Source organism: Misgurnus anguillicaudatus, chromosome 7 (genome assembly GCF_027580225.2).
Source record: "Misgurnus anguillicaudatus chromosome 7, ASM2758022v2, whole genome shotgun sequence".
NCBI lineage: Eukaryota > Metazoa > Chordata > Actinopteri > Cypriniformes > Cobitidae > Misgurnus > Misgurnus anguillicaudatus.
The window spans coordinates 26,853,478-26,877,380 of record NC_073343.2 but is presented as its reverse complement, the minus strand read 5'-3'; the positions used below and the strand labels follow the sequence as shown (position 1 = coordinate 26,877,380).

Genomic DNA, 23,903 nt, shown 5'->3' with positions numbered 1-23,903 from the left:
CGCCATACAAGGGTTATAAATCCACGTATGCAGACTTAGTAAAGTACACCGATGAAACAAAATAAAAAAGCACCTGTTATATAAAAAATAGGACATAAATAGATATATCTTTAATGACTTAAAGGTTGCATGCTTTACATTTATGCATTTGGCAGACACTTTAATCCAAAGCGATTTACAGTGTATTACAAGGTATACATTTTCCAGCATGAAAATGTATACCAGTTCTCTAAAATTAAACCCACAACCTTTGTGCTGCTAACGCAATGCTCCAACACTGAGCTATAGGATACCTTTAAATTCTATATATAGACTTAGATTTCTTTTAACTTAAGAGCTATGACAATTACGGTAAACCTAAAGCTCGTTTAGACAGTAAGATCAAATCTGTCTCCTCCAGAATGGATAAAACATTAGCAGTAACTCTGCAAGGTAAGCAACCTCCTCAATCCGCATGAATCAGAAAGACAAGACAATTAGAGGCTTATTAGGCAAGAGGGGTGGATTCGTACCTCTGGTGGGAGCAAGAGTGAACTCTCACCAACCGCAGCCGAAGCCTATACGACATCTCCAGCCGAGAACAGTCCTGGCCACTGTCTAACCTAATTACGCTCGCCAGAGCATTCTTTGTTTGCCGTTCAGCATGCCTGTCTGATTCCCTTTTCTCCCGGACCATTCGCTCCAATGTCCCTGGAAGTGTGCTAATTAGAGAAGAAATGGCCCTAGTAATTATGTCAACTCTTGTTAACAGGGATGACAATGAGGAATATTATTTTTACGCAATGTTTTGTGTTTGGGGCCTTCGAAACTTCCAATTCCCATTAAAAAAAATGGCTTTGCACTGGTGTGAAGGCACTCTCATGTCAGGGCCTCTTACATGTCCAGGCCAAAAGAAGAAAGTTATTGGAGCCAGTCGATGGAGTGGCACAGGCATGAAGTTATTGCCCTAATTAAAAGTTTTACCTTGGCTTCATAAATGCTCATTGTTTGGATGCAACTTCATTGGATGGCCAATGGAAACCAAAGCTGAGTGGTTGGTGACCTTAAAAAACAGTTTAGCGTGATACCAATTTGCAAATTGATAGTGGAGTGTAAACAAGAACATGAGAACCAACTGTACGTCATTTAAACAACACAGAAATTTATTAAACAATTAAAATTTTAATAAACTGTATTAAACACTGGACAGAGAAAGATAAATATATTATGAACATTCAGGGAAAAGGACACAACTAGACCACTCTAGATGACTAAATTATTAAGAAAAAAAGTTTTGCTAATATATATACAAACATTATGCTGTTGCTGTGGTAATGTTTTGACCCAAAATCAGACTAATCTTAGTGAAAATATTTTATGATATTCTGCCTTACAATATCACAGTCAGCTGGCAGCTCTAAGTCAACAGGTCACTGTGTGGATCCTCACTTTTTAGGTCTCTCCAAGATGTTCAGGAACTTCCCTCTTGTCATTTCTCTGGCTGCAAATACAAAACAAGATTGGTATTTTTAAATGAGAGAAAAGAGTGATGTTATCTGTTCACATTTTTTCACACAATTTTTCTTAACACACCTAAACTTTTGATACATTTAAAGGAATAGTCTACCCTTTTGCCAAAATAAACTATGTTATTGCCTCAACCTAGACGAATTAATACATACCTTTTTTCAATGCGTGCACTGTACAGCGCGTTGTGAATGTGTTAGCATTTAACCTAGCCCAATTCATTCCTATGGTACCAAAAAAAAGTTTTATTTTGTGGCACCATACTTACTGGTATACCTCCTCATGTAACAGTCTTTAAATAGGGAAAACACGGAAGTGTTTGGTGGCTTCCCTGTTTGGTACCATAGGAATGAATGGGTCTAGGCTAAATGCTAACACATTCACAACGCGCTGTACAGTGCACGCATTGAAAAACGAAAGATATGTATTAATTTGTCTAAGTTGAGGTAATAACATAGTTTAATATGGCAAAAGGGTAGACTATTCCTTTAAAGGTGTAGTCCAACCAAAAATGAAAATTGTGTGATCATTTTCTCACTTTCATATTGTTACAAACCTTCCTATATATACATTTCTTTGTTCTGATAAGCATGAAGATATTTTGAGGAATGTTTGTAACCAACTGACTTCCATAGTAGGAAAAAGAATGCAATGAAAGTCAATAGGGCCTTAAAATATTCCTCAAAATATCTTCCTTTGTGTCTACCAGAACAAAAATAAGACAGGTTTGTAACAACATGAGAGTGAGTAAATGAATACAGAATTTTCATTTTTGGGTGAACTATCCCTTTAAATCAGGCAAAACAACATAGGTGAGATCCAGAGCTGTCAATGAAGTATATAACATGTTCTTTAACACATGAAGCTATACAAAATTTTATTTAATACATTTTAAATAGTTTGTACAGAGCCCATAAGGGGACATGGTGCAAAAATTAAATAAAGCTTAGTTTCACGTGCGAACGGGAAACTAAACTTTTTAAAAAAAATTCTGCACATGAAAGTTTCACGTGAGCACGCAAAAGTTTCGCGTGAAAATAAGAAAGTTTTGCGTGAGCATGCAAAAGTTTTGCGTGAGCACATGAAACTAAACGTTTGATTTTTTTACTTCAATGTCAATGTAAAATCGGTTCAGTCTACACTCTTATAAAACTAAAGGTGCTTAAAAGGTTCTTCAGATGTTAAAGGTTATTTAAGGAACCATGTAGTAAAATGGTTGTTCTAAAATCATGAATCATGCCTCTTCATTCTCTAACCTACATAAACTAATGCATAATCCTGATTTTATAGAAAATAGAGGTGTAACAGCTTTGACCCTCTGACAAAAGCCCTATTGATGGGTCTATTTGTTCAGGGAGCGATGTGATGGGTGTGAGGGACAGGGTGAGGGATATGATTTTAGATGGGTGGCAACTAATGAAACAATGTGGTGGATTGTAATTTAGTTGCCTTGTGTGTTATATAATCTGCTGTTCTTCGCTGAATTAAATGAGATGCTACCTAAATTCTTATATCACTTCATACTGTCTCTTTGATATTGTACTTAAATATTCACAGTAAATGCACAGAAAAAATTAAAGGAGTAGGGAAGAGTTCAAATGAAATGAGGTACTAAACCACAAAAAGTTTTTTTTTACACTGAATACAATTTATATAAACGTAATAATAAAGTAATTTTAACCCCTGAAAGTTCCAATGTACCGTGGGAGGAACACTGCATTATTTGACAGAAAACAAAAAACATGTCACATATCTTTGGAAAGCTGAGATTCTAGTGGTTTGAATGATGTTAACCCTTTTAAGATACAATCAACACTACAGGTACAATTAGTATCATTTTTAGGTGTTTTAGCCTTTTTCAGGAATGCTAAGGGGTTAATTCTGTCATTGGTTATTGTCATCAGTAAAATCTATCTATCTATCTATCTATCTATCTATCTATCTATCTATCTATCTATCTATCTATCTATCTATCTATCTATCTATCTATCTATCAAAAAAAAAATAACGACAATACATTGTTTATACTTAAAGGAAAAGTATGTAAGAAATTTATATAAATTAATCATAAAATGGCCCTTATATGTCACTAGACATTAAAGGCGGAGTGCACAATGTTTGAAAAACGCTTTGGAAAAGGAGACGGGCCGACTACCAAAACACACTTATAGCCAATCAGCAGTAAGGAGCGTGTCTACTTACCGACATCCTTGCCGGGTTGCGTATGTGTGGGGCGGGTCTTTTAAAAGAAGGTCCAGATTCTATTGGGGTAGGGGCGTGTTTGTTTAGGTGATTTCAAATATTAACATTGGCTTTCTAACATTGTGCACTCCGCCTTTAAGAAATCATTTTCATTTCAAATACTTATATCACTGACAACAGTGGTCCGGCCAGGATATTGTCATTTAAAAAGTGGAGTTGCAGCCCTCAACTGATGTTTATGTTGTCATTTTGTGTATTGGCCACCAGTTGTGTGATTGCAGTACCGGTTTTAGCCACAAGTTTTGTGATTGCAATACCCGTTTTGGCCACAATCCTACATACTGTTCCTTTAAAATGTATTTAATGTAAATTCATTTGGATTACAATGTGTGGTCTGTGACACCAACAACACATACTATCTTATTAATATATAAATGTTTTTAGCAGTGTTCACCACATGCATTTCTCAATTTATCCACTTTATTTTGTTTTTGTTGAATATACACTCATTACTCACTAAACCAGAAGTGTACCATGAACTAAATCCAGTTCAATAAATCAACTTTACCTTAGGGATAGTGTTAAAATGTCATTTTGAGGGGAATACAGTAACATAACTATTACACAATTTTGGGGAATTTCACTGAAATAAAAAGCTTTAAAATATTATTGTTTTTGGCATAGGTCTAAAAATTGACTGGTCAAACAGCAGAAACATGTGGCCATGAGCATTTAGTAGAAACCATTAGACCCCTAGAAAAGCTACGACTGCCATTCACGATGTAATACTATATCAATTACTTAAATGTATATTAAAGGATTACTCCACTTTCTTAAAAAAAATCCAGATAATTTTCTCACCCCAAAAAATGTTCACGTCTTCGTTTATTCAGTCGAGAAGAAATTACATTTTTGAGAAAAAAAACATTCAAGGATTTTTCTCATTTTAATAGACTTTATTGGACCCCAACAGTTTACAGTTTAAATGCAGTGTAAAATTGCAGTTTCAACGCTGCTTCAAAGGGCACTAAACGATTCCAGACGAGGCATAAGCCAAAACGATCATTGTCATTTTTGGCAAGAATTTTTTTTACTTTTAACATTTTGTGAGGTCGCGCTAGCGCGTCAAATGAATAGTGCAAGATGAGAAGTTGTGGTTTAAAAGTACATATTTTTCATATTTCTTGCAGAAAATGACAATAGTTTCACTAGATTAGACCCTTATGCCTCGTTTGGGATAGTTTAGAGCCATTTGAAGCTGCGTTGAAACAGCAATTTTAAACTGCAGTTAAACCGTAAACTGATGGGGTCCAATTAAGTCCATTAAAATTAGAAAAATCCTAGATTGTTTTCCTCAAAAAACTTAATTTCTTTTCGACTAAACAAAGGAGGACATCAACATTTTGGATAACATGGGGGTGAGTAAATTATCTGGTTTTTTTTAAGAAAGTGAAGTAATCCTTTAATTAATACATTACAAACGTACTTCCACATTTTACAGAAAAATACTTTATAATAAGCTTTATGAGATATTGATCATTATGCATTACACTTCAATCTCACTACATGAGATTAGTGATTTAAGCATTTTTCATAATCCAGGTTTCATGTCAATCATACGGCAGCAAACGGCTTGTTAAATGGGCCACTGGTTTCTGGATGGGTCCACAAACAGGGAAAAGAGCTTTGTCATAGTTGAACTAACAACCCGCTCACTAACTCTTAGTACCCCTCTACCAATCTCCCTCAGAATTTCTGTCCAAAACAATACAGGAGTCTGTCTGGCTAAGCCCTCTCCCACGAGACCCCTTCACCAGAGAGCACCCCTCTGATCCACTCATTAATTAGATTTCCATTTATCCCCAATTCCCGTCCGAGCAGAAGGGAAATGATTTGCATTGAGTGAGTTAGATTAAAAAGGGGAGTGTAGAGGGTCCTGCCAGCGAGCCTCGCTCAAACACACACACACACGGACTGAGAGCTGGTGCTGTCACTGGATGGGGCAGATCAATACTGATTAGCAGGAGTTAGAGATTTGTTTAGTTGATTAGAAAGGTCAATTACTAATTCTGTACTTAGTTAATCAGCAGCTTGTTGCCATTGACATCCATACTAAATGGCATATTATGGATTCCAGGGCCCATATTATCTTCTTGATGTTGTATGTACACTCATTAAAATTTGAACAAAGTGCTATAAATATGCTCAATAATGGGTTAATAGGCAAAATAAATAACTGGAGACATACTTTAAACAGGTAAGAGTAAAGTAAAATAAAAAAACTTAATGCAATGTTTTGCTGCTTTAAAATAATTCCTTGTTAAATGTAAATTATATAATTTATATATATTATAAATAAATAAAGCAGCAGGTTTGTGCATTTAAACAATTAAAATTTTGTAAATATTTCTGATATTTACACATCTTATTAGGCAAATAATAACCAAACAATTATTATTGTATAAAAAGTCATATCACACTTTTGAATACATATTACATATGATAGATACAGATGAATTAAAATAATAGCAAATAACACCACATTTAAATAAGCAATGTTTTGTTTCTCTGTGTTTAAAAACCTATGACTTTAACATTTTAAGTGATAAATACCCTTTCAAATAAGCAGATGTGAAAATCTATTACAGACTTATGCTATGCAAGGTCTAAAACACATATACAAAATGTCTTCCATAACCATTTCAACACATCTTAAAGGATTAGTCAATTTTCTTAAAAAAAATCTAAATCATTTACTCACCACCATGTCATCCAAAATGTTGATGTTTTTCTTTGTTCAGTCGATAAGAATTTATGTTTTTTGAGGAAAACATTCCAGGATTTTTCTTACTTTAATGGACATTAATGGACCCCAACAATTAACAGTTTTAATGCAGTTTAAAATTGCAGTTTCAAAGGACGCTAAACGATCCCAAATGAGGCATAAGGGTCTTATCTAGCGAAACGATTGTCATTTTTGGCAAGAAAAATTTACACTTTTAAACCATAACTTCTCGTCTATTTCCGGTCCTGTGACGTGCCAACCCTACCTCACGTAATATGTCATCACGTCAAGAGGTCACGGATGACGTATCGAAACTACGCCCCAGTGTTTACAAGTGTGGAGAAAGAGGACCGTTCCGATGTTGTTGTATGTCGAATGATACAAATTAATGTCTTTGTGTCAGTTTATTGTTTAAAATCGACCGCAAATGTGCGTTTTACACTTGACCTTTCCACGGCATTACGCAATTACGTGAGGTCACGCTGGTGCGTCATTGGACCGGAGTAAGATGAGAAGTTGTGGTTTAAAAGTGCATATTTTTTTTTTCTTGCCAAAAATGACAATCGTTTCGCTAGATAAGACCCTTATGCCTCATTTGGGATCGTTTAGCGTCCTTTGAAACTGCAATTTTAAACTGCATTAAAACTGTTAAGTGTTGGGGTCCATTTAAATGAGAAAAATCCTTAAATGTTTTCCTCAAAAAACATAATTTCTTCCCGACTGAACAAAGAAAGACATCAACATTTTGGATGACATGGTGGTGAGTAAATTATCTGGATTTTTTTAAAGAAAATTGACTAATCCTTTAAATCCTTTATTTAACTTACTGGCAAGCTTACTGAATTTTTCCTTGTTATATTAGTTCATATGTAAACACGTAAATAAAAATTTCACCTTACTTCTCTCATGAGATACCACAATGCAATTTATGAAAACGTAAAAAGCTTTAATGGTTTCCTTAAAATCCCATAGAAGAAAATGAATTCCTAGCCCCTGGACTAGGCTAAATTTTCTCCAAACCTGACCGCCCCTATTCACTTTCATTAAAAGTCAAGCACACTAATCGTACCCCTGTTGCGCATCTGAAACTGCCACTTGGCTATTACATGGAGTAATCTTTATTTAATAGATTTAACATCCATTCTCACTGCCCAAACCTCACGGGACCGGGGAGGACAGACACGCGCTCGTGCACAAACCCACCCTCCCGCCCCCCGCGTTGAAACGCATACACCTGACGCTCATGTTTGTGTTCAAAATTCAATTACCTACTTATTGATACTTCACTGAGATATTTAAGATGCAGACATGGCGAGTGATTTCCCAAGGGAGCCACTGCTTCCTCTTAATGTCCCAGCCGTGAGCTCTTCTCTACTCGCCCCTCCCTCCAAGCGCTTGACACCACGAATCATTACAATACATACGCGTGCACGCACACACCCGGCCGCCGTTGCCAGAGCCTATCCCTGTTCAAGAGGTGTCCTTATTAATAGGCAATCAGTCAAAATTCATTCATTAAAAACCCTAAAAGGTTTCACACGGGCACTATGATTAGCTTGGAAAGAAAATCCAATGAATTCTAGTGATGCACCGATGCATCGGCCGCCGATATTTATCGGCCGATTTTTGATGAATTTGAAACCATCGGCATATCGGCAATAGCACGAGAAAGGCCGATACCGATTGTTGATTAATTAACCGCATAAAGTCAATGAATTGCATGTTCAATTAAAATGATTTAATGTTTGGGTGTGCACTAGGGCTGTTTCGAATACCATTTTTTGAGCTTCAAAGCTCTAGTAGTAATCAAATCAAATATTCAAAGCTTCGGAAGGAGGGGCTGAACATATTTTTCTCTTTAATAAAGGCAGGAATCTGTGTGCGTATGTAGCGGCGTGCCTGTCACGCGTGCTGCGAGATCAGCATTAGTGAAACAAAACACGAGCAAAACTTTTAATAAGGTAACGTTAGCCTAACATTTTTCTAACAAACAAACACTCCCGTATAAGAAATTAGAAGCATAGTAATTACTGATAACGTAAAGGGTAACTTAGCCCATTTAAATAAAACAACGTAAATAAATGAACGAATGAATGAAGTTCAACAAACTGTAATAAAACGGTAGCATACTTTTAAAATCAAGTTTATTTACTAACACTTACACCATCCAATATGTTTTTCATCAGTAGAACAATAAAGAAGATATTTTGCAGAAACCCCAGTGCTCCGTCATGCAAGCCAACCGATCCGCCACTTTAAACATGTATATCTAATACAAAAGTAATCCCCCATAACTCCGTGTGACATATTGATGTCTTGTGAAGCAAATCAATCAGTTTTTGCAAAAAACTGAACGTTATTTACAACACTATTAGTGTGAATGCCAAAGCAGGAAGCCCGCTTTGAGGCGATCTCTTCTACTGGTGGCGTTTGATGGCTGTTGGCTATGGATGTTGGTCTCTCTGCGCCACCTATAGAGCTGGAGCGTGAAGCGCACTTCCTGCTTGGCAAAAGCTCTGCATTAACGCTGTAAAATATATATATATTCGAATCTCAAAACTGAAAATCTAATGTCAACCAACGGAACGAATATTCGAACATTCTGGTCCAGCCCTAGTGTGCACTATACTTAAGCACAGACAGATAACCTTTGTTAAGCTGGCTCAAATGTCTTGGACAATAAAAGAAACAGACTGCACTTTAGTGGGGCAAGAAGTCCAACTTTTTTGAAGTAGCAATATTTATACTCTGTTTAAAGCAATGGCATTATTTATGTTTATTAAAGAAATCCATTATATGTAAAAAAAAATGAGTTAATGTTGTTAATAAAAGAAATGCTGAATAGCAAAAACCACCTTTGAAGGTTGTTCTGTTGTCGTATTATATTTGTTTTAGCTTAATTTGTGCCTCTTATTATGTTGGTCAGTTGAATGTTAATTAGATACAATCCATGTTCAGTAAAAATAATTTGATGCAGAAATAAACTAGCTAATAGACCAACTGTATAGTGTTGTATAGTGTTTAATATCGGTATCGGCATCGGTATCGGCCAGAAGTTGTCTGCTTAAATCGGTATCGGTATCGGCCCAAAAAAATCCTATCGGTGCATCCCTAATGAATTCCTAATGCATTTATGGAAATAAGGTGTCATTTCCGATCTGTTGACAGAGGTGGTGGGTAGGACAGAGGAGGAAGAGCCGGATGAATTTCATCCAGTTTTCTCCCCCGCCAGAAGCCAATCTCGAATTAGTAATAGCCCATAATAGCCAATTCTAAATGTATACAAGTTAATCACCTTCAAATATAAGTAAAACAATTATTTCCAAACCATTTTCCAGTACAGTTTTCAACTCCACAAGACCATTAAATAATGGATTCAGCAGTTTTCTGAACATCATTTGGTGAATTTATGATTGTTGAATTCTTTCGGCTTGATAAAGTCTCCTTAGCTGTTTTAGTTTATGCACCCTACATTATACTAAAGATGATATCTCTGCTTGCACAGATATACCTGAAGCCTTTTGCTTTTTATAGACCTCATGTTAACCAAAGCACAGGTGTATCTGTGCAGTCAGAGACCCATTTACATTTACTGTAGGCATTTAGCAGATGCTTTTATCCAAAGCGACTTGTTTTATTGTAAAATGGAGAATGTAGGTCTATAATATCTAGTTAATGTAATGTAGTTTGCTCATTATATAAATAAAAAGACCTTGCTCCATATCCATATGTGTAAAAGTTAACCTTTGATTTCAAGATATACTATAAAGATATAATTTTGAAGTAAAAATTTTATTTATAAAAAAATAAAGAATTATATATATTCCCTTAGTAACCGTAATCGCAAAACACAAAATTCCCTGATCAATTCTGGCATTACAACAGGAAGCAAATCAGATCTAGAGAGGGATTGTGTGAGAGGAGGGGAACATGAGAAGACGAGAGGACAGGAAGACAGAGGAGAGTAAGTTAAAGAGAGCTACCCCCAGCTCAACCTGTCATCTAGTAGCACTTCATAACCGCTTGCCCCTGCGATCGGGTGTCTCTGATGGATTGATGGAAGCACATTACTACGGTAGGGTAGCATCACTGCAATCATATTCAGCGTCACACTCCGCTTAATAGAGAAGAGATTGATCTAGGGGAGGAGGCAGCGAACATTAGAGCCATTAGTGCTGGACGAGTGTGACCTTCATACTGGGTGCAAGAACAGACTGAACAGTAGAGAACTGTTGAATGCTGGAAGGCCTTATTATTAGGAACACCTGTTCAATTTCTCATTAATGCAATTATCTAATCAACCAATCACATGGCAGTTGCTTTAATGCATTTAGGGGTGTGGTTCTGGTCAAGACAATCTCCTGAACTCCAAACTGAATGTCGGAAGAAAGGTGATTTAAGCAATTTTGAGCGTGGCATGGTTGTTGGTGCCAGACGAGCCAGTCTGAGTATTTCACAATCTGCTCAGTTACTAGGATTTTCACGCACAACCATTTCTAGGGTTTACAAAGAATGGTCTGAAAAGGGAAAAACCTCCAGTATGCGGCAGTCATGTGGGCAAAAATGGCTTGTTGATGCTAGAGCTCAGAGGAGAATAGGCCGACTTATTCAAACTGATAGAAGAGCAACTTTGACTGAAATAACCACTCGTTACAACCGAGGTATGCAGCAAAGCATTTGTGAAGCCACAACACGCACAACCTTGAGGCAGGCTACAACAGCAGAAGACCCCTTTGGATACCACTCATCTCCACTACAAATAAGAAAAAGAGGCTACAATCTGCACGAGCTCAACAAAATTGCACAGTTGAAGAGGGGTAAAATGTTGCTTGGTCTGATGAGTCTCAATTTCTTTTGAGACATTCAGATGGTAGAGTCAGAATTTGGCGTAAACAGAATGAGAACATTGATCAATCATGCCTTGTTACCACTGTGCAGGCTGGTGGTGGTGTAACAGTGTGGGGGATGTTTTCTTAGCACACTTTAGGCCCCTTAGTGCCCATTAGTGCATCATTTAAATGCCACAGCCTACCTGAGCATTGTTTCTGACCACGTCCATCCCTTTATGACCACCATGTACCCATCCTCTGATGGCTACTTCCAGCAGGAAAATTCACCATGTCACAAAACTTGAATCATTTCAAATTGGTTTCTTGAACATGACAATGAGTTCACTGTACTAAAATGGCCCCCACAGTCTTCAGATCTCTACCCAATATAGCATCTTTGGGCCAGGCCCTGATGCAGCAAAGCAGGCCCAAATCATGATGTTTCCTCCACCATACTTCACAGTTAGGATGATGTTTTCATGATGATATGCCGCGCACTTTCTACGCCAGATGAAGAGTTGTGTGTTTAGTGTCATCAGTCCACAAAACACTTCCTCCGTAGTGTCCTGCCGTGGATACCCTGCTTGTTCAGTGTTTTACTTATAGTAGAATCATGAACAGAGATGTTAGCAAGTTCCAATGATGCCTTCAAATCTTTGGCTGTCATACGGGGTTGTTTCTTTACCTCATTAATGAGTCTTCTTTGTGCTCTTGGTGTCGTTTTGACTGGGCGCCCACTTCTTTATAGAGTAGCAACCGTCCTAAAGCGTCTCCATTTGTAGAACTCTAGACTGGTGAATTTCTAGAGTCTTAAAAATAACTTTGTAACGCTTTCCAGCTTTATGTAAAGCAACAACTCTTGATCTGTGCTCCTCTGAAAGCTCTTTTTGGCGAGGTGTGGCTCACATAATCGTGTTGTTCTTGTGCAGAGCAAACTCCAAAAGTTTGAGGGGTTTTATCAGTCAAAGTAGCTGAAGTCCACACCTCCAAACGTATTATCTTAAAGGACTAGTAAATTTTCTTAAAAAAAATCACTATGTCGTCCAAAATGTTGATGTCTTTCTTTGTTCAGTCGAGAAGAAATTATGTTTTTTGAGGAAAACATTCCAGGATTTTTCTAATTTTAATGGACTTTAATGGACCCCAACACGTAACAGTTATAATGCAGTTTAAAATTGCAGTTTCAAGGACACTAAACGATCCCAAACGAGGCATAAGGGTCTTATCTAGCGAAACAATTGTCATTTTTGGAAAGAAAAATAAAAAATATGCACTTTTAAACTACTGGTTTAGACGCACATGAGGGAAAGTAAATTATGGCAGAATTTTCCTTTTTGGGTGAACTATTCCTTTAAGCGAGCCTGCAAGTTCCTGCTATTGCTGAAGTTTAAGGGGAACTAACTCTTAATAATTCACACTTTATATTATAACTTACTCTGTATTCAACACTGCTTACAAATATGGAATTAAATGTGTGAATATGGAATTGAATGTGCTTGCTTACTGACCAACTGCCCAGTTTCAATTTAGGTTACCTCCTGCAAAGTAGGCCCATGCAAAAAATGTCCAATCGGAAAATAAGGTTTTCCAAAAATACAGATGTAATCTTATCAGATCAATTTAAAATATTTGACGCCTTGTTAAAATAACACTCCCGCAATTACTCAAGTAGAAACAAGTGTGTTACATCATGTGTAGAAGCAGCTGCAATGGAATCAGGGGTATCATCAGCATCGCCTGAGGCCTGGCTGTCCCGGAGGAGCACTCTCCATTCAATTACCTTCAATAACAGCACTTATCAGTGTAGTGACTGTTCCTGTGGGAGCACAGGGGCCTGATGACCATGCTCAGCAGCCCCCGACAGCAGCATTCATCACGGCCTGGAGCAGATGGGTACTGGTGGGGGGCTGGAGCGGTAGGCACGCGTCAGGCCGTCCCACAACGACCCCGATCAGCGTCACTCAGCTCAGAGAGGAGGGGTATATGTCCCAGAGGAGAGCGGGCTGCCACATGTCGCGCAGGCATCACGCTATCGCACATAAATAGTCTAATGCACACAATCTCACGCATATTCACACAGCTATATTGCTTGCTTTAAGTTACAGATTTCACAAGGAAATAAAGCATTTAACAACACTTCCGAAATATAGAATTATTCAGAATCAAAGTTTTTTGCTGAGGGTTATTGTATTTTTCATCTGAAATGCATGCATTAATGCATCTAAAACCCCTGCAAGCTGCAAAAAGCAAATAAATAAATAAACAAACAAATGCTGTAGCTGATAACCTTGCCTTTGGGGTGAGTTTTCACTGCCTGATTGCATTATCCCCATTAACCAGATCAAGACTTTAATGGCCGTCGTGTCAAAGGTGCAGTAAATCTTGCTGGTCCTCACCCTCCCATCGCCTAACACTACCACTCATCAGCTCATTTAAAGGCGCTGAGGAGAGAAAGAAGCGTGATGAAAAAGTAGCACAGATTTACAAGGCTTCCCCTGACAGCTAGGAAAAGGAAGAAAATTAAACCACACCACATTAAAGGGCGCTGCATTAAATGCTGCTCTGAGCTGAATGATAATCGTAATTTCATATCTATAAAGCGATCCTTCCTCTCTCTCTCTCCTCTGTGCTGGAGGCATTACTAGCACCCTCATTTAAAAATACCCTCAACGGCACTAAAATATTAAATATTAAAATTATGCTAAACATGATTCTGAGCCTGTATAGTAAACAGACAGCAACAGCTTTATGATGCGTCTTATAATGGAAATCTGTAAAAATGTACATAAATAGAAAGGAAAACCTCCTGTTTTGGTAACTTGTTAAGTTTTATAACTGCAATGCAAACATTTGCTAAGGAATACTTAATACAGCTACAGATTTCATTTGTCTATATAGTAGGGCTCAAAAATATAGATAACCCAAGATTAGAGAGTTTTAATCTAATAAATTAATTCCTTATTTCAAAATATGTGTTCTGCGCATGGAGTCATCTTATGTGCATGTCAAAATAAGTGCCTGCTGCAGATGTGTCTAAAGGGTTTATGATAAAAGAGAGGCTCGCGTTTGCCAGATACTCGCATAATCTCGTAATCAGAGTTTACTGTTAACTTTTTCCCCGCCATTGACGAGATAACTCGTGTGATAACTCGTCAATTAAGAGAAAACGCTTCCCTGCCAATGACGAGAATTTCCGGCTTTCCGCAATACCGCTATTATCCACCAGGTGGCGCACTTCCGCAACTTATACAACCCGGAAGTAGCGCCTCACGTGAAAAAGAAAGAACTCTTGCTGCGTCCGAAACCGCCCACTACATACTATATAGTACGCAAAAAGCAGTAGGCGAGGCGAGTAGTATGTCCGAATACATAGTATTCGAAAAACAGTATGCGAAAAGTACCCGGATGACCTACTACTTCCGGTTAGATTTTGCAGTGTGCATACGATGGACGCTTCACTATCCCATGATGCCCCAGACGAGGAGTTGTCCAACGAAGAAGAAGAGGCACGCGGCTGTTTTCGCGCTAAAATGGCACGACGTGATGACGACGTATGTCACGTGATGTAACAACATGGCGGATGTAGTACGTCCGAATCTCATTCATACTACCAGGATTCATACTATACAGTACTTACTGTTTTAACGCCAAGTAAGTAGGAACTTCATCTAATTCAGTACCTACTATACAGTATGCGGTTTCGGACGCAGCCTCAGTGTATGTTTTAAAGATCACTCTGCAACTGATCTCTATCAAAAGTCCTTTAACAAAAATGAAATTATCTCAGCTTTTTGCTCAAAAATTGGTGTTTTTGAAGAAACCTACACATATTTGAAAGGTGATAAAAAGACAACTAATGAAAGTTTTTTTTTGCTTGAAAGCAGAGGGTCTGTTCTTTCATTTGATATATTGTTTGTTTATATATTTAAAAAAAAAAAATTCTGGAAGGCATTAAACTTTTGTGAAAAAAATGAAAAATGCTGGCGCTGGCTGGCAACTTTTTTTTAAAAACGCTGGCGGGAAAAGACTTAAAGGGAATAGTTCACTTTAAAATGAAAATTGTTATCATTTTCTCATCCTGATGTTGTTCTAAACCTGTATGAACTTTTTTCTGATTAACACAAAAAAAATATATTTTAACTCTTTCAACCGCCATTGACGAGATATCTCGTCAATTAAGAGAAAACGCTTCCCCGCCAATGACGAGATTTTCCGTCTTTACGCAATACCGCTATTATCCACAAGGTGGCCCTTCCGCAACTTTTTAAACCCGGAAGTATTGCCCTATGGCAAGCGGCTGCATGTCCGTGTCTGTTTTAAAGATCGCTCTGAATGGGAAACCTACCCATATTCAAAAGCTGATTACAAAAGAACCACTGAAGGTAGGATGAAACGTTTTTTTTTTTGTTTGAAAGCAGAGGGTTCTTTCATTTGGTATATTGTATGTTTATATATTTAAAGAAGAACATTTTCTGGAAGGCATTAAACTTTGGTGAAAATCATTAAAAACGCTGGCGCTAGCTGGCAACTTTTTTAAAAAACGCTGGCGGTGAAAGAGTTAAGAAATGATGACAAACACACAGCAGTAAGTGACCATAGACTTCCACAGTAGGAAAAAATATTTTTGAAGTATTGTGATAAATGACTAAGAAAATATTTTGATAAATGATGGTAAGCACACAGTTAACGGTACCCATTAAATTCCATATTTTTTTATTCCTACTATGGAAGTCTATGGTCACTTACTGCTGTGTGTTTACCATCATTTCTCAAAATATCTTATTTTGTGTTCATCAGAAAAAGGAATCCATACAGGTTTAGAACAATATGAGGATCAAGAAATGATGATATAATTTTCATTTTTAACCCAGCAGTGCGTTCTGGCAAAAAAAAAATCCCAGCAGGGGTTGAAAAACAACCCAGCATTTTTTGAGTGTACTTTGTACAATATTAGTCAATGTACAGTTGAACTACTCTTTAAAATAAGCTTTAAAATCCCAATACTTCATATATCTTTTATTAAATTAGACCATGGGTCAACTTCAGTGAAAAAATTCCCAACTATTATTTTACACTCTAAAAAATGCTGGGTTATTTTCAACCCAGCATTGGGTCAAAAAGGCACAAGTTGTTAATTAACCCATGCTGGGTTGTTTTAAGCCAAAATACTGGGTTGTTTTAACCCATTGTTGGGTCAAATATAAAAATTTTCTCGGTTAATTTCAACCCAGCGGCTTGGCTCGTCTTTTTTAGAGTGTACTAAAAACAAATTATGTTTGCCCTTGCACTTTTACAAATCAGCACTGAACTCACCCAGTGGTTACCTTACTTTCCCTATCGTCACATCAACACTGTACTTACAAGTAGGGCGGGGCGATATTGACCAAAATTAAAACTCTTGATTATATGATAAATATCTCAGTATTTTCTACAAAGTGAAATACATGTTTACATGCAAGTCAAAGCCTTGTGTGAGATTTCACAATCACATTTATTAAAATCGTATATGATGAAAGTAAAATTTAAAGACAGGGGTTTCCTCCCTACTGATACAGCTGATTGGAAAGCAATCAGTGTACAATGATGGCAGTGCCTCATATCAGATGAGACTGTCCTCCAAAAACAACCACCTAATAGTTTGTTTGCGCAAGCACCATAATACAACTTCAATTTAAGTGTAAGGGATTAGTGCCCTTTAGTGGCCAGTCGCTTATACAAGTAGTGGCTACATTTTAATGAGCAACTATGGTCCGGTTCATGATTTTATATTTCCTTTGGTAAGCGTGTATTAGTACATATTAACGATATGCAAAAGGTACAAACCCCAAAGTAAATGACACGAGTTACCGTTTCCAACGTAAATCTCTTTCTTGGACTACAACAAACAGACGAATTGTAGGCAACAGTTTACTTCCTGAGCCTGTTGACGTTGAGAAGACAGACATTATCATAATTCCTCCCGCTTGGACTCAACCTGTAAGTTAACTCCTGTCAGCATTGCATTGTGACCGAATCTTTCAAACATGGTAAGGAGCGTTACATTTCCGGCTGCTGTCAGAGGTATTCAGGCCAATCACAACGTACAGATTAGCTGGCCAATCAGGGACACAGCTCTTTTCAGATCGATGAGCTTTGTACAAAATCAGAGCGTTTGAGGAAAGCAGTTTATCTGGAGCTACAAAAATGTACGGTATGTACACTGTAAAAAATGTCTGTAGAAATCACAGTATTACTGGGTATTACTGGCAACAAAATTTTGTTCAAAGTTAAATGAACATGAAACATTTTTTGACTTTATCTTCTACAGTAAGTTACTGGCAACCAGCTGCAAAATTACAGCAAATTTTTTACAGTGTAGAAAACAATGTGTTTTTTAACCATAAACCACACAAACCACTTCCAAGTTATACCCCTGGTTTTAGAGACAAGGCTTAAGGCTAGTCCTAGACTAAGACACATGTTTGAGCTGTTCTGAAAATAACTAGCACTGACAGATCGTAAAATTAGCCAGTAACATTGATTTGTCTCAAGATACACACCAGTAACATCTTTTTCACAACCAAAAGATAGAAGAGCAGAAGAATATTACACTCAGTTTACACTCACAAACGAGTATGTTGCAGTTCTGTACAACTCATCATGAGCCAGCAGAGGACAAAATGACTGGGGGTTGGAGACTAAGTTGACATATTAGGGCTCAGTCACACCAAAAGCGCTTTAAACGCTTGCAAACGCAAGGCGCGACGCACTGCCTTTTTTTAAAAAAGAGCAGTGCAGCGCGGCTTTTCATATTGCTAAGCAACCACCGAGTCAGCTGTCTTGTCAATCAAATATTGAAGCGTGAGCGCTCTTTTGCTGTTAACTGTCATATTAGCAGAAACTTTAAAAAGAGGGCGCTTGCTCTGACCTTGTTTGAGGATAAGAGGAGCACAAACACGCAGGAGAGAGTGAGCGAGTGGAGTCCGGTTCTTCAAAGCAACTGTAAACTTCCCTCGCCACAACGTAAGGCCCGCCTCTCCCCTCATTCGATTGGACAATGGAAGACGCGAATGACGTCAGGCGCTCCTCCGCTCTCAGCGCTCCTTCAAAAACGCGTGCGCGGCAGGCGGCAGAAAACCGCAAGGCGCTCGGCGCGCATAAACAGCGCGCAAACGCGCCCTGCCCATAGAATATCATTCAAAAAAGGCGCCTGCAACTGCCATAAGCGCTTTTGGTGTGACTGAGCCCTTACACTGCTAGGAATCCATTTGGGTGCATAGTCACAAACCTTGACCGCTGACAGCACAGCCTCCAGGTTATTCATTTCTAACCATGTTTAGATCATTTGCTTTTACAAACATTTAGCCATTACAGTTATTTAATATGTGTTTTGTTTTACAGTTTTTCTCAGTCGCTTTGGTGCATTTCTCACATCACTATTTACATTTGCACAACAGTTAATGCAGTTCTCAAAACAATTAGTACAAATTGCAAAACCTAGTTGATAACATGCAAAAGCGTGTCACTTGCTCAAAATGGATAGTTCATTACTCAAAAGCAAGTATTCAAGTCAATGAAAGTGTCATTGTCATCAAAATGAAAAGTCCTGACACGATAGTCACGAAGTCAAATGGCTTTGTCATGTTTTCATTATGACAGTTTACTCTTTAAATGTTTTCCAATGCAAAAGAAATTAGATCTTGGTGACACTACCTGAAAATGCTCAAGACGGCACTATATACTATTTGCACAGCTATTTGAAAAATACAGTAAAGTTACACATTACTGTATTTAGTGAGGTAACTGAGTACAAGACACTGAATATGTATATGTTTCACATTTTTACTGCATTTGCTCTTTGCAATTCGTATTTGTTCACAGCATTGTGCAAAAGAAAAAATACAACAAACATAAACTCCCTTTGGGTAGAGCTGTGGACAACTGTAAACAATATTGCAGTACATATTGGAACTGAACATACAACACACATAGTACTGTAATTATTCTTGCACATCCTGACATTCCTCTGTCTGGCCATATAATTTCAAAAATTGTTCAATTTAGGAGACATTTTCGGGGAAAAAATATTTTAAAAAATTATTTTGACAACTAGTTCAAGATTTTTGTATGTAATGACTCAAGCAATGAAATTAGGACTATTAGTTTTATATGGAATGACTATTCAGCATTCACAAGTATAGTTAATTTTGACTGACATGACATAAACAAATGATAATATTATAAAACAACAGAGAATTGTATGAAAGCAATTGATGCATGTCCAAAAGCATTTGCAATTTGTTCGAAGGAATGAGAAACTGCTACTATGATGTGCACAAATGACTAAATGTTGTGGAAGTTGAACTAACTGTTGTGCAAATTAGGGATGCACAATCTTGATTTTTCATGGCCGGTTTTTATACCGATTTTTTTAACAAGCAAATTGGCCGATTTCCGATTTTTTTTCTTATGAATGAATGAAAGTATACATAAACAATATGTTTATTTGAAATTTAACAGGCTAAACTTGGTTTGGCTATTGAAAACAATAACTGTAACCATCTAAAATTAACAGCAGTAACTGTGCAGTAGCCTACGTTCAAACATGCGTGGTTAAATGAGACCATGACATGGATGGTTGAGTGTGGGTTGATGGTCTTGCCTGTTTTGCATTATCAACAGACTTTTGATTCTTATTGTGTTCTATCAGGTGATGAACTTAAATGTCTGACTAAGTTTGTTGTGGCGAATGCAGGGCTCTCAGGTTTTATTTAAAAGTTTGGAGTGAGATAACATCTGTTAGGGGAGAGGCCCCTCTGCCCCACCAAATTCTCAAGTTTTTGCTAGCAGTTCAATGTTACCTATTATTCATAACTGACCAGCACAAATATAAATTATAACAATTGGTAAGTCTGATAAAATACAGAAAAATTTATCCAAATTAAATAAATTGTTCTACATATTAAAAAATACAAATGTATCAAAATTAAACTGAAATCTGTATTATATACAGCAGGATTGCAGCACTTGCCATCAGCGTGTATTTTAAGCTGTGTTTAAGAGAGAGATAAGGTTACATGTTCAGTACTACATGGCAATAATAATGAAATACATCTCTGGTCCTTTCATTAATTTCAGGAAGCATCTACGTTAGTTTCAGGTGAGCTAAAGCTTCTGATTGCAAAGCAGTTGGAGAGTTTTTTAATAAATCAAGCATAATTTAACACGTATTTGGCTATATTCAAGAAACCTGCGTTATTTACAGCATTTATCGGATCTTGATCTTCTAACTTTCACTCTGTGCAGGCACGCGCCACACATCCAAGTGATTGACATCAGAGGACCGTGAGAAAAACTTGAGGCAGCTAAACTCGACAGATAACTTCCCTGCGCCTCGTCCATTAATTGTATATAGCAGGAAAAGTTATCAGTCTCTTAGAAATACAAGGTGTGAGTGTGTAAACTGACTGAAATGCTTGTATCTCACAGTGAATGCGTGAGACTTGAGAGCCCTGCGAATGTACTGTTGTTAATCTCCGCGATTAACTTGTCCTTTACAGACATTGCAGCTTGCGATCTTAATGTCCTGCGCACAGATTTCGAAATGCTTTTACACAAAAGACATGTTTGCCAATGATAAAAATGTAGTCTGTGCACGTGGGTGCACTTCCGGAAAAATCGGCCGAAAAAATACAAAAAACGTCCGGTTGCCGATCGCGCAAAAACCGTCCGGTTCCGATCTCTGGCCGGTCATCCGGTGCATCCCTAGTGCAAATGTAAACAGTGATGTGAGAAATGCACGAAAGCGACTGAGAAAAACTGTAATGCAGCATGCAAATACAAAGATGTTATCAGATATATTCATTTTTTGAATATATATGTGACCCTGGACCACAAAAGCAGTAATATTGACGGAAGTTTGAGCGAGAGGGGGAGAAGTCAGGAGTGATAATGTTACTCCGCGTTGAGGTCGAAGTGCTGCAAACTAAGTGCTCTTCTGGTATACAATACAGTTCTTGTTTTTTCATCCGCTTAAAAAGTCACCACTTTTTGTTTTGTGCCACCATACTTCCTTGTTTGACTACTCATGTAACAGTCTTTGGATGGGGAAAGCATGGAAGTGTTTGGTGGCTTCTGGGTTCGTCCCTGTTTGGATCCTGGGGAGTGGATGGAGCTGGGCTAAATGCTAGTTCATTCACGGCGCGTTGTACAGAGATTAGGTGCACGCATTGAAAAAAGATAGGGATGTATTAATTTGTCTAAGTTGAGTTAATAACATAGTAAAATATTGAAAAAAGGTGGTGTTTTCCTTTAAGTAACACAAGTATATTTGTAGCAATAGCCAAAAATACATTGTATGAGTCAAAATTATAGATTTTTCTTTTATGCCAAAAATCATGATGTTATGTAAAGATCATATTCCATGAAAATATTAAATACATTTCCTATCGTAAAAAAATAAAAACTTAAAAAACTTATTTTTGTGAGTGGATGCGGTTGCTAATGACTTCATTTGCACAACTTCAAAAGGCGATTTTAGCAATATTTAATTATTTTGCACCCTCAGATTCCAGATTTTTAAATAGTTGTATCTCGAAATATTGTCCTATCCTAACAAACCATACATTAATGGGAAGCTAATTTGACAGGTGTTTATGAATGATCTGTAGTACACTTTTACAATCCTGTGAGTGTGGATTAATACTAAATAAATAGCAATGCTGTGATTTCAGAGCCATTGGGCAAAAAAATCATTTCATTTTAAATGTACAGTAGGGCTTCATATATACACAAGTAGGCCTAATCTTATTTAATCAAATAGAGTAGATCTATAAAATAATTCATTTTCTTAAACCACCTGTTGTGACGATATAGCTATACTGCTATATATTGCTTGGATGCGAAAGAGCAAACAGATTCATGAATGTTGTTTTTTAGTGTAATAGCGCCATCTAATGGAAAGTAATGAGACTGGCGACACACAAACTACTAACTCCAAATGTCCCATCACCAAATGTTCTGGAAAGTTTCTAATCTTGGAAAAATCTGAGATTACTTACACTCCTCCAAGCCCAACTGATATGCCAGATTCTGCAGACCCTTCACCTTCTCCATTAGATTTGCTGTCGTCAAACTTCCTAATTCTAATACAAAAAAACAATTTATTGGAAACAAATCACATTTAATCATTTCTGATTTACAGCTTTTCCAGATTTCAAAAGTGATTAATCTACGGTGAATTAAAGGTCACATGGGTGTACTATAAAATTTCACATTATGCATCAAGAGGTACAATATACATTTGTTTGACTTCATGAGAAAGGTACCAGACCTTTTAACATCTCTATATCTTCCGACTCCAGTTCAGCCATCCACTTGGGCGGAGAATTTGTAATAGGCTGGAAAAAACATTGAGTTTTGTAAAATTGGTCTTCATGAACAGTTTGAAAACAGTACATTATAACCAAAAATACAACTATGCAGTACTCACATTTTTGAAAGATGCAGCAAATTCTGAGACACCTGGTACTGTTAAAATTTCAATAAGGAGATGTTTTTAGGGGAGAAATTATGCATTTAAAATTATACATTTGTGAATGTGACATTTTATATATGACCATTATAGACAAATACATAACATTACACAAACATAAATGATAAAAAAATAAACTCACACTGCTCTGGCCACAGGTCAGGTGATGCCCGGTCAAGTTTTTCAAAACTTAGCAAAGAGGACTCAAAGTCTTCACCTATATAGTTTAAAAAAAACGGCTTATATCACTATACAACCAGCTCATAAAAATGTAAAATAGTTATAAAGCTTGACTGATAAAAGCCAACAGACATAAACTAGTTTAAATTATACGACTTCAAGAGGGGAAATAAATATATTTTTTTCTAAATGAACGAAATATTACACGAGTTGCATTGGAGAGTGACGTGTTACTGTTTACTCAGCTGTGTGAATTGTTGTTGTGATGATAGAGCTAGCTGGATATCAATACTGATCAAAGGTGAACAAACATTTTTACATCATAAGTAAGGAAGTTATAATGCAGTCTTTGTCTTAAAACGTTATAGTTATGCATAGTTATGTTTGGCATAATATTTATTACAACAACTGATGTCGCTTGACACGTAGCTTGCTAATGAACGCAAATAATTTTATGACCCTATTCCGAAGAAAATCCTTCACTTGAACTTAAATACATCACATTATTAAGCAAGTATAATAAACCCCAAGACGTTTTTCTAAGGTTTAATACATCCGTTATACTACAACTAATGTTCCCAGAAAGAAGAGGAATTAAAATTTACCTCCATTTGGAGACGCCATCTTGACACAACACACGTGACTTGTATCAGCCAATGACCGGCGGCTGTGAAGCTCTGTAGTCCCGCCCCCCCCGTGGCGTGCGGCAACCATTGACAAATATTTTTCACTAATAAACTGTGATAAATGTACAGATTACTTTGTTGGAAAAAAATCGAGTCCAAATAAACTTGCAATAAAAGAGATGAAAGTTGTAAAAAATAAGTGTCATGCAAATTAATATTTCTGCAAGCTATAACAATACAATTTTCATATTCGATCTGATTTT

At 37.1% G+C, this 23,903-nt stretch overlaps 1 protein-coding gene across 1 annotated transcript; it reads right to left on the bottom strand.

Annotated features, from left to right (window-relative positions):
* Positions 1-1,120: 1,120 nt before the first annotated feature.
* On the bottom strand, positions 1,121-23,701 carry lin52 (lin-52 DREAM MuvB core complex component). The gene is made up of 6 exons (XM_055172902.2): positions 23,620-23,701; positions 22,977-23,051; positions 22,793-22,830; positions 22,634-22,700; positions 22,362-22,445; positions 1,121-1,480 (listed from the first exon to the last, which is right to left on the bottom strand). Exons 1-6 carry the CDS (start codon positions 23,636-23,638, stop codon positions 1,425-1,427), a joined length of 339 nt encoding a protein of 112 aa, XP_055028877.1. The 5' UTR covers positions 23,639-23,701; the 3' UTR covers positions 1,121-1,424.
* Between the last annotated feature and the right edge of the window lie 202 nt (positions 23,702-23,903).